The 16,408-nt window shown below is 38.9% G+C and overlaps 2 protein-coding genes across 5 annotated transcripts; one reads left to right on the top strand and one right to left on the bottom strand.

Moving 5' to 3' along the window:
- Positions 1-667: 667 nt before the first annotated feature.
- LOC137199994 (MAPK/MAK/MRK overlapping kinase-like) lies at positions 668-6,188 on the bottom strand. 2 transcript variants are annotated; one of them, XM_067614648.1, is made up of 12 exons: positions 5,835-6,188; positions 4,378-4,492; positions 3,809-3,898; positions 3,651-3,721; positions 3,445-3,523; positions 3,299-3,347; positions 3,021-3,199; positions 2,665-2,766; positions 2,381-2,554; positions 1,987-2,146; positions 1,678-1,875; positions 668-1,396 (listed from the first exon to the last, which is right to left on the bottom strand). In XM_067614648.1, the coding sequence occupies exons 1-12, from the start codon at positions 6,019-6,021 to the stop codon at positions 1,319-1,321; spliced, it is 1,482 nt and encodes a 493-aa protein (XP_067470749.1). In that variant the 5' UTR covers positions 6,022-6,188; the 3' UTR covers positions 668-1,318. The 2 variants fall into 2 exon arrangements, with proteins under 2 accessions (XP_067470749.1, XP_067470750.1); XM_067614649.1 differs by lacking the exon at positions 5,835-6,188 and adding an exon at positions 5,450-5,601.
- Positions 5,699-16,407, top strand: LOC137199992 (ribosome quality control complex subunit NEMF-like). 3 transcript variants are annotated; one of them, XM_067614644.1, is made up of 32 exons: positions 5,699-5,798; positions 6,578-6,646; positions 8,199-8,301; positions 8,606-8,731; positions 8,867-9,015; positions 9,111-9,178; positions 9,289-9,378; positions 9,509-9,582; positions 9,688-9,758; positions 9,885-9,960; positions 10,054-10,194; positions 10,326-10,534; positions 10,631-10,804; positions 10,894-10,957; positions 11,175-11,263; positions 11,387-11,490; positions 11,596-11,658; positions 11,765-11,877; positions 12,206-12,263; positions 12,397-12,455; positions 12,542-12,662; positions 12,741-13,026; positions 13,141-13,183; positions 13,287-13,336; positions 13,490-13,628; positions 14,549-14,626; positions 14,745-14,936; positions 15,048-15,083; positions 15,239-15,345; positions 15,430-15,473; positions 15,579-15,658; positions 16,092-16,407. In XM_067614644.1, the coding sequence occupies exons 2-32, from the start codon at positions 6,588-6,590 to the stop codon at positions 16,167-16,169; spliced, it is 3,144 nt and encodes a 1,047-aa protein (XP_067470745.1). In that variant the 5' UTR covers positions 5,699-5,798; positions 6,578-6,587; the 3' UTR covers positions 16,170-16,407. The 3 variants fall into 3 exon arrangements, with proteins under 3 accessions (XP_067470745.1, XP_067470744.1, XP_067470743.1); XM_067614643.1 differs by lacking the exon at positions 5,699-5,798 and adding an exon at positions 6,274-6,447 and having other exon boundaries at positions 12,744-13,026; XM_067614642.1 differs by lacking the exon at positions 5,699-5,798 and adding an exon at positions 6,274-6,447.
- The last annotated feature ends 1 nt before the right edge of the window (position 16,408 follows it).

Raw genomic sequence — 16,408 nt, 5'->3', positions numbered from 1 at the left:
TTCTTTTCTCCAAAGGTAACGTTGTGGCTCAGAAAGTGGAATAATTGTGAAGCACTCAATATGACTGTTTCTACTGTTTACATTTTATACAGGAAGACTATTGCCCTTCAAATCAGTTTGTCTCGAGGCGGATCATTAACAGTTACTGGAAAGAGACCATCACTAGTGAACGGTGCCTATAAAAAAGTATTCAGCTCTGCCCTTTTCATATTTTATTGCTTTACAACTTTGAATCACAGTGGATTTATTAAAGCAACTATGTGTAATATTTGAAAATGTCCAACTTCCTTTCCTTGGCCTTGTTTGGAGTCCTATTTTTCCCTTGCAAACTTTTCCCTCTATTTTACCGCTTTTATTTAATTTTGCTTGTATCCTATCCTGTAGCCAGATTGATATTTTTCTATAACCTCACTGGAAAATTTAAGTGTTCTTTTGTCTTAATAATGTAGTTTTTTACCAGGAAATTGACAAACTGCTGAAGTTGTTGGAACCTCCACATCTCAGGTGTATTTAACCTAAAATTACTTGTAACACCCATAGACTTTATGTAAAGAAGTCACACTACAGGTACACACAGGCGATCTCATCCCTCTTAATGAAACTTCTAAAAAATACTGGTGATAATCAAGGTTTATAATCATAGTACAGGGTGATGATTTTCTTGTTGATGTTGTTTGTGCTTAATTTAGAGTTTTGTTTTTTACTTTGACATATTAGTGTTTTTCTGTTGTCAGTGTCAAAAGAGCTTACAAAATCATTTTTGATTCAAAGTTGTAAAATAATACTAGAACAAGTCCAAGGGGTGTGGCAGCGTTGCTACTTTTTAAAGGAACTATTATTCTCCAGGAATCTGACCATGTTTGATCATTTAATTCACCTCCGGTAAACAGCTGTTCACTTGTCAGATTATTGCTTAGCTTTTGTAAAAGGCTCAGATTGAAAGTATATTTCTAAACAGTTGTAAACATGTAACACCTGACTAGGTCAAGTAAAACTGCGGTCATGACTAAACTACACACTCTCAATTCGACGTAATGAGAGAGTTTAGCGTTGTTTATGTAGAGATAACATTAAATTTCATTACATTACAATTAGGGTTAATCAGTTTGGTGTAGTAGTTGCAACTGGTGAGTGACAGGCTTTGCTGCAGTCTTTATTGCATTTTTTTTTTCTTAAACATGTTTGTGTTGCTTTACAGATTTCAACATCAGGCCTGTCCAAACATTGTCCTCTCAACATACTGTATCTGTTCATCAGTACAGGTCAATCCTGTTTTAAGAGGCAATTTTTAATGAAACATTGAAGTGTTTTTTGGCTCTCAGTAGCCCCCATGTTTCCTATCCAGAGGTGGCATGTAGTAGGTCTTGAAAGCTGCACGGTGTGACTCATCCCTGGGCTGTGGAGAGAGGAAATGCAGCCTGAATGCCAAATCCAAGTCCTTAATGAAAGCACCACCAAAGCACTTGCTTGGCTATGGATATTAATTTAACAGTCCTCTTTTTTCCTTAATAAAACATAGTGATATTTAACATCTGTAACATCTGATATTTAAAACAAACCTTGTCGGCTGTGTTTTACTTATTTTCCACAATAAACCTGACTTCTAGGAAGTCAAAATGACTGAATGGTTCAAAAATGTAAAAAAGCCTGATGTCTGTGTAGTGCTCCTGTGTTTACCTTGGCCAACCGTGACTGGCACTTTTTAGATGTGATGGCTGGCAGTGTGCCTTGGTGAGTGACAGTAAAAGCAGGCATAGAGGAAACTGGGAAGGAGATCTGTGGTCCTGGGACAACCATGTTGAGCTTGGGCAGCTCTGTTGGATAATGAGGGACGTTCCGTTTGATGAGGGGCTCTGCCACATGCTTCATGTTGTGCTGAAGAGGGAGAAAGTATCAGACAGTACAACTTGTTTTCATATTTCTTTGGACAACACTTCAGTTCACTTTAACGTCGGGTTAAATTTGAACAGTAAAAATTTGACTTACACTCATTAAAGGTGTTTGCCTTGTATGTCTCCCCCTCAGTTGTTTGCCAAGTCTAGTTGGTCGCCAGATGTGGTCTAAGGAGTTGTGTGTCCCGCTTCTTTCTACTCCATCCATGATCCCAGAAAGCCTGTGAAGACCCTCGGCTTTCTTCTCTGCTAGCCTGGGAGAAAAAAGCAAGAGCAAATAAGATTTTTATTATGAGTTACAGAATACGATTGTCAAATAATTTATATCTGTGCACAGTCGTTTTAACCCCCTCTCATCTAATCAGATCATTTTCAGTTCTGGCTTGGTTGCAAGGTCCCGTGTCACATACTATTTGTGTGGACAATGTCAGTTATCAATTAATTATTTTAAAAAAATCTTTATATTTAAATAGATGTAAGCAATTTACCTGCTTTCCCTAAAGTATGTGTGCCTCAGGGCTGTTTCTGCAGAGATGCGTTCATTGGGGTCATAGGCGAGCATTTGATAGAGCAGTGACAGTGCTGGGGCTGGGCAGTTAGGGATTAACCGTGAGATACCGCTGCCTTTCTTAGGAAGGAAGTTGAAATGCATCGCTCTAGATCTGCCAGACAATAAACACACAAATCTTTTAGTACATAAAACTTGTGTATTCACAACTTATGAGTGCTGCGTCAAGCACTCCAGTCAACATATTTGAGAAGAAAAACCTACTGCTTGAATTTCTGGAGGAGACTTTGTTCTGGTGTCCCCAACACATCATGGATCTTGGCAACCTGGTCCAACTCATTGGTTCCAGGGAAGAGAGGATTCAAACTGAAACGCACAGGTATTAAATGATACATCTGCCACATCAAAGCTATTTACATGCCATTTGTTTATGCCTGTGGTGGAAGACAGGATCACTAAAATTACAAGGACAGAAAACTAAATGCAGACTAGTAATACTGTAATTATTCATGTAATTAAATAAAGCTCCGTGATACTACATGTCATAAGTTTTCCCAGTTCTGTCCCATAACTGAATGGTTGGCTTATATAGCTGTTTTGCCTTATCCCTGCAGAGGTACCTCATGATCTCAAAGAAGACACAGCCAGTGCTCCAGATGTCCATCTTTAAGCTATAATAGCCATCGGTGAGGAGGCACTCTGGGGCTCGGTACCAACGTGTGGAGATGTACTCTGTGTGCGGGGGCTTGGAGTACACACTGCGACATGAGCCAAAGTCTCCAAGCTTCAGAACATTTTGCTGCAAGTCAAACAAAAAAGTATAAAAAAACCAAAACTGTACGACCTAAAACCATGATTACCTTCTTGTAAAACAAATGAAAATGATGATGAATCTCACTTTGATGAGAATGTTCTCTGGCTTCACATCTCTGTGAAAGATCCCACACCTGTTAAAAAAAAAAAAAAAAAGGGGTAATCCCAACACACTTTATGTAGAATTTTTATTGTGCCATTTCATTTGGATTTCAGTATTTCCATAACTACCTGTGAATATGTGCAAGTGACTTGCACAGCTGGTACATGTAGTGCTTTACTGTATGGTCAGGAAGTGGTGTTTCTCTTCCTGCAAAGGATGAAGAACATCCATGATACACTTCTTAGAACATGACATTACGTGCACACATTTAAGGTCCAGTCTACCTTCATAATTGTTATTATATATTTGCATGCAGTCATACTTGCAGACTTACCTTGTATGAACTCATAGATGTTCATATCCATCAGCTCACAAATCAAAGACACAGTTCCGGTTTCTTTGTCACTAAAAAAACATTAGATTATAAATGGCATAAGATACTAGCTTAATGCGCTACAGTAATTTTATATTAGACAATACTTCAGGACTCACAAAATCAGTTCATGTAGCTGGATGATATTTGCATGTGGACTGAGTCTCTTCATGGCCTGGACTTCCCGCAGGTTGTTGGCCTGCTCCAGACTTAACCACAGAGAACAGAGGACATTTGCACAAATAATCTGACAGGTGTATAGATGCAATATAGCTTATTGTTTAGTCATAATACGCATTTGTTTACTTAATTTAAGGTACTGTGTTATCAGGATGAGGGCCGATGGAACTAAGGATCTTGGCAAAAGATGTGCAATTCTATATTACAGCTTTATATGGAAATAATAATGTCACTACAATGTATGGACACATGCGGTAATAAATGGATGCACAGATTTAAACCACACAGTCAAAAGTAAAAACCAGTGCACTTGACAACTCACATTTCAAGCACTGACATCTATTGTTTCCTCATCACTACAAGGTCAAAGGCAGAGCTGACATCTAATAGGATACTTAAGGCAAGTGGGTGTCAAGCTGCTGACTCGAGTTTCAATGGTCCCTACATAACAGTGAGCTGTACTGTTGACAGACAGTTGACGCACAGGACAGCACTTTGTTACATATACCTGTTAATTGTCTGCTTCATCGTTTTACATGCGTAGAATTTCCCATCTTTCAGGCTCTGAGTTTTCAGAACCTCAGAAAATGTGCCCTCCCCGATTTTCTTGATTATTTTGTAGCCTACAACAAAAACAAGAAGAAAACAAAGACTGGTAAAAGGGAAATTGTGCATGCACATATTTCTATAATATTACTGAATATTGCTCAATTGTAATTTGCACAGAGCAACATCAAACAGACAAATCTGTGTAATCTGGAGAGAAATCATTGAACTGCTCAATAGCTACTGAAATGCTCTAACAACCTCTTTTGGAGACTAAAACACCCATGATGAATTTTATTGGGATTTTCTGACTCACATCTATTTTCACATTAATTCACAGATTCACTCCCACTCAATCAGAAAGTAATCTAATCTTAATCTCACCAAACATCTCACAAGCTTTTAACTATTTTTCCCATTTGGTTAACAAAAAAATTAATGTATCCTTTCAGTGTGAATTTGATTTATTAGTAAGTTAGTTATTTGAATGTAAGTTGTTTAGTTTTAACCTGTGCAAATAAATACAACTCAACCTCAAAATTGTTTCTGATGATTTTTCTGACTATCAACTTATCATTTCCCATAGTTTATACATGATGATAAACTCAAATATTGATAGTTTGAAGCAGAGCAGAATGGTGTATTTTCCCTTTATTGCAATGTGACCCGTTGACCAAATGTAGTCTTTTATTGCCATACATTCAAATTAACATAACATGTAGGAGAAAAACGGCTGTTAAACAGACACGTAAACTCAGGTTTGTCACACATTTTCTTTTCCCTGGTCAGTCACCATTTTTGTTAACAGTAACTAAAGTACTGGTTAAAACTAACAGTGCGCGAACAACTTAAATTTTGACATAGGATAGGCGTTATAACGGTCAACTAAAAAATATGTGCTCAGTCATTTGCTGCCGAGACACAATAAGGCCATAGAATAGCTAGCAAACATTAGCGTAAAATCTTCAGAGAGAAACCTTAAACGACCGTTTGTCATTCCTGTCATCACTCTGTTCAGCCAACTCACAACTTACAGTGCATTCCTTTGACTCGCCGCTTATATTATCCATAAGCTGCATATCTGGACACGGCATTACAATGTGAAGTTTGAAAGAGAGCGTTTTTTTCTCCGCATCGACTTGATAAAAACCTCAAACACGTCTTTAGGATGCTAGCCTAGCTCCGCTAGCGAGCCCTGTTAGCTGACCGTCGCCTTGGTAACGGAGCACGCCTTCGCCCTCCACTCTGACCTGTGGAGGGAACTGGAAACTCCTCCGCTGAAAATAGTCGGAATAAAAAGCAACAAATGCGGCAGAATATGACCTGCTATGCATGAAAAAAATGCCAATCAAGCAGAATTATTCGCTGCAGGCCTAGATAACGGTATTTGACGCACAGCGAAATAATTTACCTCCTTACCTGTTTTCCAGAGGTGGCTGGTGACCGTTTGCTCGCATGTCTTTGCTTTATTAGGCTGCGGGATGTTGTTCTGCATGTCCGCAACATTCCCCCTGTTGTTCCAGTCGGTGTTAGGTGGTGTTTTACATGCATTTCGAAGGCTTGCCCTGTTTTTAACGTCAATAAGCCAATTTGAGTAGTGCATCATTAATGCACATTTAACACCAAAGAGCCTACCATGAGCTTAATGACATCAGTCCCTGCAAGAAGCTCACAGCAGCCAGTCCACTGCATTCATGTTATAGCACAGCGTTACCAGGCACCAATGCATCACACACACACGCACACACAATAATGCATTCTGCTCACTGACATTAGTGCGTGTGTAAAAAGGTGTGGACTCGCTTCTTTTTGCACTAGATCGGCTTCCGTAGGAATATGCCATTGTGCGCATGTTCAGGACGTTCAGTAGTTCCCTGCATGTTTTCCTTGCTGATGTTGCACTAGAAATGTGAACGTTTGCGTTCATTGTTTACCTTTTCTATTTTCGCCAGCTGTTAAGCTGTTAAGTCACAATGAAAACAAGATTCACCACTGTGGATATCAGGGCAGTTATTGCCGAAATCAACGCCAAGTACGTGATATGTGCTTTTGTCCATGTTGTCGCTCACTAACTTAGCCTCTCCTCTGGCTCTGCTGGCCACCGTTTATGTGGATTTGTTTACAGATCATGCATTAATTTCTTCTGCCCTCTCCTTTCGCAGCTACATCGGCATGAGAGTGAACAATGTATATGACATCGACAATAAGACGTACCTCATTCGGCTACAAAAGTAAGTGTGAAGTCTGAGTCAAAGTTAACGTGACGTAGAACTTTGACATTATAGCTTCATGACGCTTCACTTGAGCACAGTAACGTTATCATACTTAAGTTATGTTTTAATAGTGTTTGACAAGAAACGCACCCTTTATTAATACTTATTCTTCCTTCTTCAATTGTGTGAAAGTATGTAGTTGTCCTGTATTATATTGCTGCAACTAGCGTTTATTTTAATTACAGATTAATCTGCAGATTATTTTCTCGATTAATCATTTTGTCTTTAAGATGTCAGAAAACAGTGCAAAATACCCGTTACAATTTCTTTTAAAGTCCAAGGTGATGTCTTCAGATGTCCTGTTTTGTCTGATCAACAGTCCAAAAAAAAATGCTCAGTTTATGATCATGTATGACACATAAAAGTTTCAAATCCTCACATCTAAGAAGCTGCAACCAGCACATGTTTGGCATTTTTACTTAAAAGATTACTTAAACAGTGATTTGATTATTAAAATAGTTACTAATTCAAAATTATACGTACATTTTTGTCCTATCATGCAAATGTATTTAAAGGACGGGTTGACAGTTTTTCAAATCTGTCTTAAAACAATAGTCAGGTGCCCAAATGAACACTGAAATAGGTTTTTCTTGCTGTAATCATTCCTCCTGGTTATACTGCCTGGTAGAAGATGCCTTCATAATGTATTTACAATGTAAATCTTGGGGGCCAAAATCCACAGTCAAAAATGTATTTCAAAGTTTATCTGAATCTAATATGAAGCTTCAGTTGTCCAAATAAGTCAAATCAAGTAGTTATCTTTCAACATTACAGTCTTTTTAGTGCCAAAGTTCCTCTTTTTATTACTATCAACTCAACAGGGAAACACTCCCCGAGGAAACACAAAGAGGGAATTTTATGCTAAAAAGACTGTAAATGTGGCAGATATTCACTTTATGTGACTAACTCAGACTGCTGAAGCCTCATATAAGCTTCAGATAAACTTTTAAATGCATTTTTGCACTAAATGACTGTGTGGACACACTGTGGATTTTGGCCCCCATCACTGACATTGAAAGCACATTTGAAAGGGGATCTTTTAATAGCCAGTATGAGCAGAAGGAATGATTACAGCAAGGAAAACCTATTTCAATGTTCATTTGGGCACCTGACTGTTTAAGACAGACTTGAAAAACTGTGAACCTATCTGTTAAGTATCAGGTAAACGTACTCATTATGCAGAAAAGGAGGCCCTGTCATTGTCAATTATTACTAATAATCTAAGATGCATTCAAGAGAATTTTAACACATCTACAGATATATATTTGGATGGTGGGTGGTTAAATCTATAACAATACAGCACATATTATTTAAACTGGTCATATGTATTGTATGTAAAATTTCAATCTGCAAAGTAACTACTAACAATAACTATCAGATAAATGTACTAAAGTGAAAAAGTGAAATATTTTCCTGTGAAAGGCAGAAGTACAAAGTAGCATGAAAGAGAAGTACAGAACACGAGTAAATGTACTTGAGAGTGTAACTGAGTCTCGTTCTCCTGTTTTAGGCCTGACAACAAAGCTGTTCTCCTGATTGAATCTGGAACCCGGATTCACTCCACAGACTTCGAATGGCCAAAGAATATGATGCCTTCAGGCTTTGCAATGAAGGTAAGAACGTCTTGCTGTTTAGCTTGTATTGATGAGGACTGTCCAACTTTGTTATTGATCATTTATTTTAGTATTTCAGTCATATTGTAGGTTTTTTTTAAAGTGTGATGTTAGTCATATTTCACTGAAAATTCCTTATAAAACGTTGATAATTTGACACAATTTTTTTCCATCCCCAAACAGATGGATATGTGTTTGCTTTCTTCTTTCTATTGTTTTTAATGAATCCCTCATCAGATCTGTATTTGTACATTTTTCAATTTGTTGTGATGAAGCTGAATATTTAAAGTGCCTTTTATCATAGTGTCGAAAACACCTGAAGACACGACGGTTGACCCAGGTTAAGCAGCTCGGGATGGACAGGATTGTTGACATCCAATTCGGCTCTGACGAGGCTGCCTACCACTTGATTGTCGAACTATATGACAGGGTGAGAAGACATTGTTGCATGTGTGCATCGAATCTACACATGACAGCCATTCTGTTGTCCAAGTTCCGAACCGTGACATTTACGTGTGCCGTGTGGGGTCTGTGTATTTGTTGGTCTGTCTATATCCATCTTCAGGGTAACGTCATTCTTGCAGACTATGAGTACACCATTCTGAATCTGCTGCGGTTTCGTACAGCGGAGGCAGAAGATGTCAAGATTGCTGTGAGAGAGCGGTACCCTGTGGAGAGTGCCCGACCTCCAGAACCTCTCATCAGTTTAGAGCGGTAAACACATCTCAATGTTCAGCTTTCGAACCACCAAATGGACACCGTTTAGAATCCAAATAATGTATATCATTACTATATCTTTTTTTATGTAGACTCACTGAAATCATTAGCAAAGCACCAAATGGAGAGCAAGTGAAAAGAGTCCTGAATCCTCACCTTCGTAAGTAGTCTGGCAACAGATATTTATGAGTTTGTCATTATTTTAAATGTCTTTTAACTTCTATTGAACAGCCTGAGTCATGTTTTGTGTCCTTTCCCAACACTCCACAGCCTATGGAGCCACTCTGATAGAACATAGTTTGATAGAAGCAGGACTGCCAGGCTCTGTCAAGGTTGACAGTGAAGTTGATGCTGCCCAAGGTATAGTAGAGCTAGTTGGAGTTAAGGTTGTTACCCTATAGTTATTTGCTGTGAAATTATTTTTAAAAATATTTACTGATTTTCTGTAAATCCGTAATAATCACTGTATTTGATCTGGCCACATTTTCAGTTGCACCGAAAATCCTGGAAGCTCTGCAGATGGCAGAAACATACATGGAGAAAACGGAGAATTTTAGCGGCAAAGTAAGAGATTTATTTATTTTGAGCCTTTTTGTTTAGGGATCTGGGTGCTTTGGGATCCTGTTTTAAATTTGTTACATTCACAAATTTTGCTTTGTCCAATTAAAGGGTTACATCATTCAAAAGAGTGAGAAGAAACCAAGCTTAATCCCTGGGAAACCCAATGAGGAACTGCTGACGTATGTCCTGTTTTATTTAACACACAGTTTGTGACACAGCAGAATACTTAACATACTATTCTTCAGCTGTTTTACTTTATATTATGGTTATGTCAATTAATTTATGATGATGATGTCACTTTACAGTTATGATGAATTCCATCCATTCCTCTTTGCCCAGCATGTCAAGAGCCCCTACTTGGAGTTTGATAGTTTTGATAAGGTAAATACTGAAATCACTGCTTATTTTGGTGCCTTGTTTGAGATAGATCTCAGATATTTTTCCAATTACGATGTCATTTTTTTTTCCACTTAGGCTGTAGATGAGTTCTTTTCCAAGATAGAGAGTCAAAGAATCGACATGAAAGCCTTGCAGCAGGAGAAGCAAGCTCTGAAGAAGTTGGAAAATGTTAAGAAGGACCATGAGCAGAGGCTGGAGGCCTTGCACCAAGTACAGGTCCGTAAGGCTGGCAACTTAAATCCAGTAGATACTGCAGATGATGGCTCCTGCTCTCCCATATGTATAAATCTGTGACTCATTCATGTTGTAGATAAGAATTAACTGAAATTTGCAAACACGTGTTGCAGGAGGTGGACAGAGTAAAGGGCGAACTGGTGGAGATGAACCTGCCTGTGGTAGAGAGGGCGTTGCAGGTGGTTCGCAGTGCACTGGCCAACCAGGTGGACTGGACTGAGATCGGCATTATCGTCAAAGAAGCACAAGCTGCTGGAGACCCTGTGGCCTGCGCCATCAAGGAGCTGAAGCTGCAGACCAACCACATCACAATGCTTTTAAAGTAAGACCATCACTGATACAGAAGTACAGCAGACAATTCTGCTCATCGTTACACCAAATTCCAGTTGTATGTGTGTGTGACTTTTTTTCTATCTAGGAATCCGTATATTTCTGAGGAAGACCAGGAAGAAGAGGAGAAAAAAGAGGTGACTGAGGAGAAGGGGAAGAAAAACAAAAATAAAGACAAAGGACAGAACAAGAAGCTGCAAGGAAACAAACCCATGTTGGTGGATGTGGATCTCAGCCTGTCAGCCTATGCCAATGCCAAAAAGTAGGTGTAGATGCCTTTACACACAGAACTGAGCATAATGTGTGGAGAGTGACAAGTGTTGTTTTAACTGTTACTGTCTGTTATTTAAGGTACTATGATTGCAAACGCAGTGCTGAAAAGAAGGAACAGAAAACCATTGAAGCAGCGGGTAAGGTAAGAAATCAGTTTTATTCTACAGTCAGGTTTAGGACATGTAATGAAAAGAGCTGATAACTTTGTCCGTATGTAAACTCAGAATTTACTGTTGTTTAAAGGCTATTGTGATTATTTATTGTATCTTTGGAACATTGATTATGTACCTTATAGCCACTGGTTAATGACACAAGACAGCTTTGCAGTTAAATGTTCCTCTGTTTTCATCTCTTTCAAGGCTATGAAATCTGCAGAGAAGAAAACACAGCAAACACTGAAAGAAGTCCAGACAGTGATGACCATTCAGAAGGCCAGAAAAGTCTACTGGTAAGACGCACTTATACATATGTTCAGACTTTCCAGTATGTTATATGAATATACATGTATTCGTACTTGACAGGCAGTGAAATGAGCATTTTACCCTGTCTACCATCTCTCCTCTTTTGGCAGGTTTGAGAAGTTCCTGTGGTTCATCAGTTCCGAGAATTACCTCGTCATCGCAGGAAGGGATCAGCAACAGAACGAGATGATCGTCAAGCGCTACCTCCGGGCCGGTAACAGATAAACGTCCACACACCTTTTTTTTTTTTTTTTTTAAATACCTTCAAATCTGAGCTGGTTAATCTCATCATGTGTACCTTGTTTTTGTACTTTGTCAGGCGATATCTATGTTCACGCTGACCTCCATGGAGCGACTAGTTGTGTCATCAAAAATCCCTCAGGTAATCCCTCAATGGGTCAACTTTGTCGTCTCAGTTTATGATGATACTTAATATTACGTTTTATAATCATTTTGCTCTTTTCCATCTCTCCATCCTGTTGCTCCAGGTGATCCCATCCCTCCTCGTACCCTGACAGAAGCTGGCACCATGGCCGTGTGCTACAGTGCTGCTTGGGATGCCAAGATCATCACCAGCGCCTGGTGGGTCCATCATCATCAGGTGAGTCAAGAATATTAAGCTAGTTTGTTGTGTTTATTATTTTTTTTGCTTGAATACTGATTAGTGATTGTATTTCATAGGAAGAATTCTCCATTTTACTCTCTCTCTTTTAAGTTTTCTGATAGTTGATCTTTCAGATATTACCCACCCACATTTGGGAACAATGTACCACATTTCCTAATTTTCAAAACTGAAAATTGAAAAGTTTGTCAATAGATTGTCATTAGAGTGCGGGGAAAATAAAGTGCAGAGAAATAATTAAAATGTGAAATTGATTTATATCGTTATTTATTTACTTAGCTGCATTAAATCTGTTGCTTTTGTTCAGGTGTCTAAGACAGCTCCCACTGGAGAGTACTTGACCACTGGAAGTTTCATGATCAGAGGTATGACATGTGAGAATTTAAAGAGTTTTGTAAGGCACCAAAACAAAAAATATAAGAAGTGTGCAACTGGTAACAGAGCTACACTATGAGGATGTCTAACAGACAACATAACATTTGATCTATTTCTCCTCAGGAAAGAAAAACTTTCTGCCACCTTCTTACTTGATTATGGGCTTTGGCTTCCTCTTCAAGGTAAACCATCAATAACTGTGTGTGTGTGTGTACTTGTCATCAGTGATGCACCCTCTAACAGTAGTTTCATGCTGTCCTCTGTGCAGGTAGATGAGCAGAGCGTGTTCCGGCACAGGGGGGAGCGAAAAGTGAAGACAGTGGAGGAAGACATGGAGGAGGTCACATCCGGAACCTCTGAGCTGTTAGAGGAGGAAGAGGAGCTGATAGGTAGCACGCACGGAAATACTGACTTCATTTAGTGTTTGATGGTACTGTCCGCAGGTGTGACGGTTTCTGTTGCATTAGCAGGTGATGACAGCAGTAATGAAGATGAGGAAAGAGCGAGAGGAGATGAAGAGAACAAGGAGATGGAAAAGAAGATAAAAAATGAGGACAACGCTGTTCCTGAGGAGCCTGCTGCAGACGCAGGGAGGAAGCTGTCAGAGCAGAGCAACATGGAGGAGGAGGAGGAGGAAGGAGAGGAGGGTGGAGAGGAAGACAGCGACAAGGAAAAGGAGATGAAGAATGAAGAGAGTGAAGAATTCAGCTTTCCAGATACTACCATCTCCCTCTCTCATTTACAGCCCAAGAGGTGATGGTACCACTGCTACACAACGAAACAAACACTTTATGGATAGAAAGGCATTTTCCAGCTTTCTACAAGCCTGAATGATACTTAAATTAACTTGTATCTACTTATTTCTAGGAGTTCACAGAACCCTGGATTCAAAAGGGAAGAGACCACTCAGGTAAGTTACCATCTTTGGCCACATACAGTGTAGCAATTTCATCCAAGTAAAGTCATAAAGGTTCTTAACACTTCCTAATAATAAATTCATGAATTTTCTTCAGACTGAGGCAGACTCACAGGGGAAGAAACACATGACTGCCAAGCAGAGACGGTGAGTGACATTTGGTTGGTTTGAGTGAAAAAAGGAGGGAATATTTTCTGACTTAACAAGTAGATGATAAGTTCTATTTTTTATGTAACCCTTATAAGGAGTTCAGAGTGGCCCAAGTGCAAATCTTCAGTTGTATTTTGTCTTTGCCACTAGAGAGATGAAGAAGAAGCAGAAACAGGAAGGTTGTGACATTGAAGAGAAGACAGAGATCACATCCGCTGGATCAGCAGTCAATCAGGGATCCAAAGGTGGAGGAGGCCCATCCCAGCAGCCACTGAAGAGAGGTCAAAAGGTAAGACAGAAGTTTGAAGATAACATTTTCTATTCTTTGTTGTGCTTAGACCAAATCTAAAACATTATTAAAACCTTTTATCAGCCCACATCATTGGTCTGTCATTTAGTCAATTCACCACTTTGGTCCAGACTAAAATATTTCAACAGTTATTAGATGAATTGCCATGAAATTTTGTACAAACATTCATGGTTCCCAGGATATTTATCTGGTGACTTTAGTCAACCCCTGACTTTTCCTCTAGCGGCACCATGAGGTTGACATTTGTTGTTTTGAGTGTCTCGACAGCTACTGGATGGGCTGCCATGAAATTTGGTACATACATTCATGCGCCCCTCAGGATGAATTGTAATAACTTAGCTAATCTCTTAACTTTTCATCGAGCACCGTCATCAAGTGATAAACGTCTCTAATACTTTTGTTTCTTACCAATTACCTGCAAAATGACCAACATTTCCATCTGTAGGTCAAATTTAGTGCTCATTAGCCCATGTTAGCATGCCAACATGCTAAATTAAGATTTGTTTACATGTAGCTCAAAGCCGTTAGCATGGTGGTCGCCTATTAAAAAAACCCAGAATAAAACATTCTAAATGAACTAAGGATTAAGAGGCACCAGTACAAGTAACAATTATAAAAAGCACCAGGAAAAATTGGGTTTTCCATCATTTGCAGCTAAAATGCTCAAATGTTACAATCACCAAAATCACTGTATATGAAATTCTGTAACAAAATGTATGAATTAAGCAATACAGGAGTGGAATCATATCCAGAATGAGGTTAAGAGGTTTTTTAAAGAATAAGCAATTGTGTTACATGTCATAATGAATTTATTACATGGATAAACCTTGAACCTCAGCTGATAATTTCCATCTGTGCTGTTGACGTGTGTGTGTGTCCTTCTCCTGTCATCACAACAGAACAAGTTGAAGAAAATCAAAGAGAAATACAAAGACCAGGATGAAGAGGACAGAGAGCTGAGGATGCAGCTGCTCGGGGTGAGGATGATTAAAAGACTGTGATATTTCCATGACGCCATCTACCAAAATTATTAGTGTTGTCTCAGTTCCTTGACACTGACACAAGAAATAACATTGTAAGTGCTCTTCTTCTTAGTCAGCCGGTTTAACTAAGGAAGAGAAGGATAAGGGGAAGAAAGGAAAGAAGGGGAAAGGAAAAGAGGAGCACGTCAGGAAACCGGTCTCTCAAAAACCACCTCCGAAACCTCGTAACGTGGAGACAAAGAAACCAGAGCAGACAGAAGGAGGAGAGGTTGAGGAGGGGGTTCCTGCCGAACAAGAGGATAAGGTAGACATACTGACTCTTCCTGATCTCACCAGATATTCATTTTTACTGGCATTTGGTGCTCAACATTAATTCCACAACTGTTTTTAAAAATAAACCTGTGCTCTTTTTCAGGAGGATGACGTGGACCAGGACAACCCCGGAGCAGAGGTGGGTTCTTAAAGTGGAAAAAAAGAAGTTGTATTAAGAACAAAATCATTATTTACTCCTTGATATAGTTTTCAATAACATGTCATTTGTTTTAACTCACCAGTATGTTTACTACTCCATTAGTATAACTGTGTTTTTACTTTGTGTTGTCTCAGGAAGCAGAGAATCTGCTCACCTCTCTGACAGGCCAACCTCATGTTGAAGACGTGCTGATGTTTGCTGTTCCAGTCTGTGCTCCCTACACGGCCCTCACCAATTTCAAGTATGTGCATCACAACAATTCACTCTTTATGTAAAAGAAACAAGAGTTAGTTCATGGGTTCATGAGTAATGTGTTTACCCACAGACACAAGGTGAAACTGACACCAGGCACTCAAAAGAAAGGAAAAGGTAAGAATAGTGATCTGTTGTTAAAATGCATAAACCCTCTACATTGTTTTTACAGTGTGTTTACTTTTACAATGGATAGTTATGTTTTTTTTTTGTTCCTGCTAGCTGCACGCACCGCAGTTTTCAGCTTTTTGAAAGCCAAGGAGGCATCAACTAGAGAAAAGGACTTGTTCCGCAGTGTCAAGGTAAAGAATTTAATTGCCTTTTGGTTATCTGTTGACTCTAAGGTCTATTTACAGTGAGAAATTATTAATTAGTCAATCAACAGAATTAATCTACAATTTAACAGACAATTAATGTGCAATTTCATGATTATTTAATAATTTATCAAGGAAAAATGTCCAACATTGACTCAAATTTTCAGTTTCATGATTGTAAATTTAGTATCATTGGAGTTGGACTGTTGATGGGGAAAAAAAGCACTTCTAAGAAGTTGCATTGGCATTTTACACAATTTTCTGACATGTTATAATCTCAGCAAATATTTTATTGATTGTAAAAATAATCTACAGATTAATCTGTAATTGAAAAACATCATTATTTGCAGTCCCAATCATATGGTAGTTGTCTCTCTTGGTATCAGAACTACGGCCCCTCTAATGTCATCCTGTGTTGCAGGATACGGACCTATCCAGAAACATCCCAGGCAAAGTTAAAGTGTCTGCTCCAAACCTGCTCGCTGCCAAGAAGAAATGAGAGATGGGTGCATACACGCCTGGCAGGAAGTGTGAAATTAAGTATCGACACAGAACTGCACAGTGTGATTCAGTTCAGTGAGACAATACGGACTTCATCTATATTCCAAACATGAGGGTTAACATCTGATCATCTGTATAAAAAAAGCCCTTGTTTGGATACCAATTGTATTTGTTGACCAAAAATCTGTTTGAAATGAAAACCATGTAAATTAACAACCCCGAATAATGGAACAAAAC

Source organism: Thunnus thynnus, chromosome 16, assembly GCF_963924715.1.
Source record: "Thunnus thynnus chromosome 16, fThuThy2.1, whole genome shotgun sequence".
Classification (NCBI taxonomy): domain Eukaryota; kingdom Metazoa; phylum Chordata; class Actinopteri; order Scombriformes; family Scombridae; genus Thunnus; species Thunnus thynnus.
Note: the sequence above shows the minus strand (reverse complement) of the source record. Positions and strands in the feature narration are given on the sequence as shown.

Excerpts from the sequence above, each read along its gene's own strand:
- LOC137199994 (XM_067614648.1), bottom strand. The coding sequence starts at position 6,021 with ATGATGCACTACTCAAATTGGCTTATTGACGTTAAAAACAGGGCAAGC. Across the intron at positions 3,722-3,808 it reads CAGCTACATGAACTGATTTT|TGACAAAGAAACCGGAACTG; the intron begins GTGAGTCCTGAA and ends ATGTTTTTTTAG. Across the intron at positions 2,555-2,664 it reads CTCCTCCAGAAATTCAAGCA|ATCTAGAGCGATGCATTTCA; the intron begins GTAGGTTTTTCT and ends ATTGTCTGGCAG.
- LOC137199992 (XM_067614642.1), top strand. The coding sequence starts at position 6,389 with ATGAAAACAAGATTCACCACTGTGGATATCAGGGCAGTTATTGCCGAA. Across the intron at positions 10,805-10,893 it reads GCCTATGCCAATGCCAAAAA|GTACTATGATTGCAAACGCA; the intron begins GTAGGTGTAGAT and ends CTGTTATTTAAG. Across the intron at positions 11,491-11,595 it reads CAAGCGCTACCTCCGGGCCG|GCGATATCTATGTTCACGCT; the intron begins GTAACAGATAAA and ends GTACTTTGTCAG.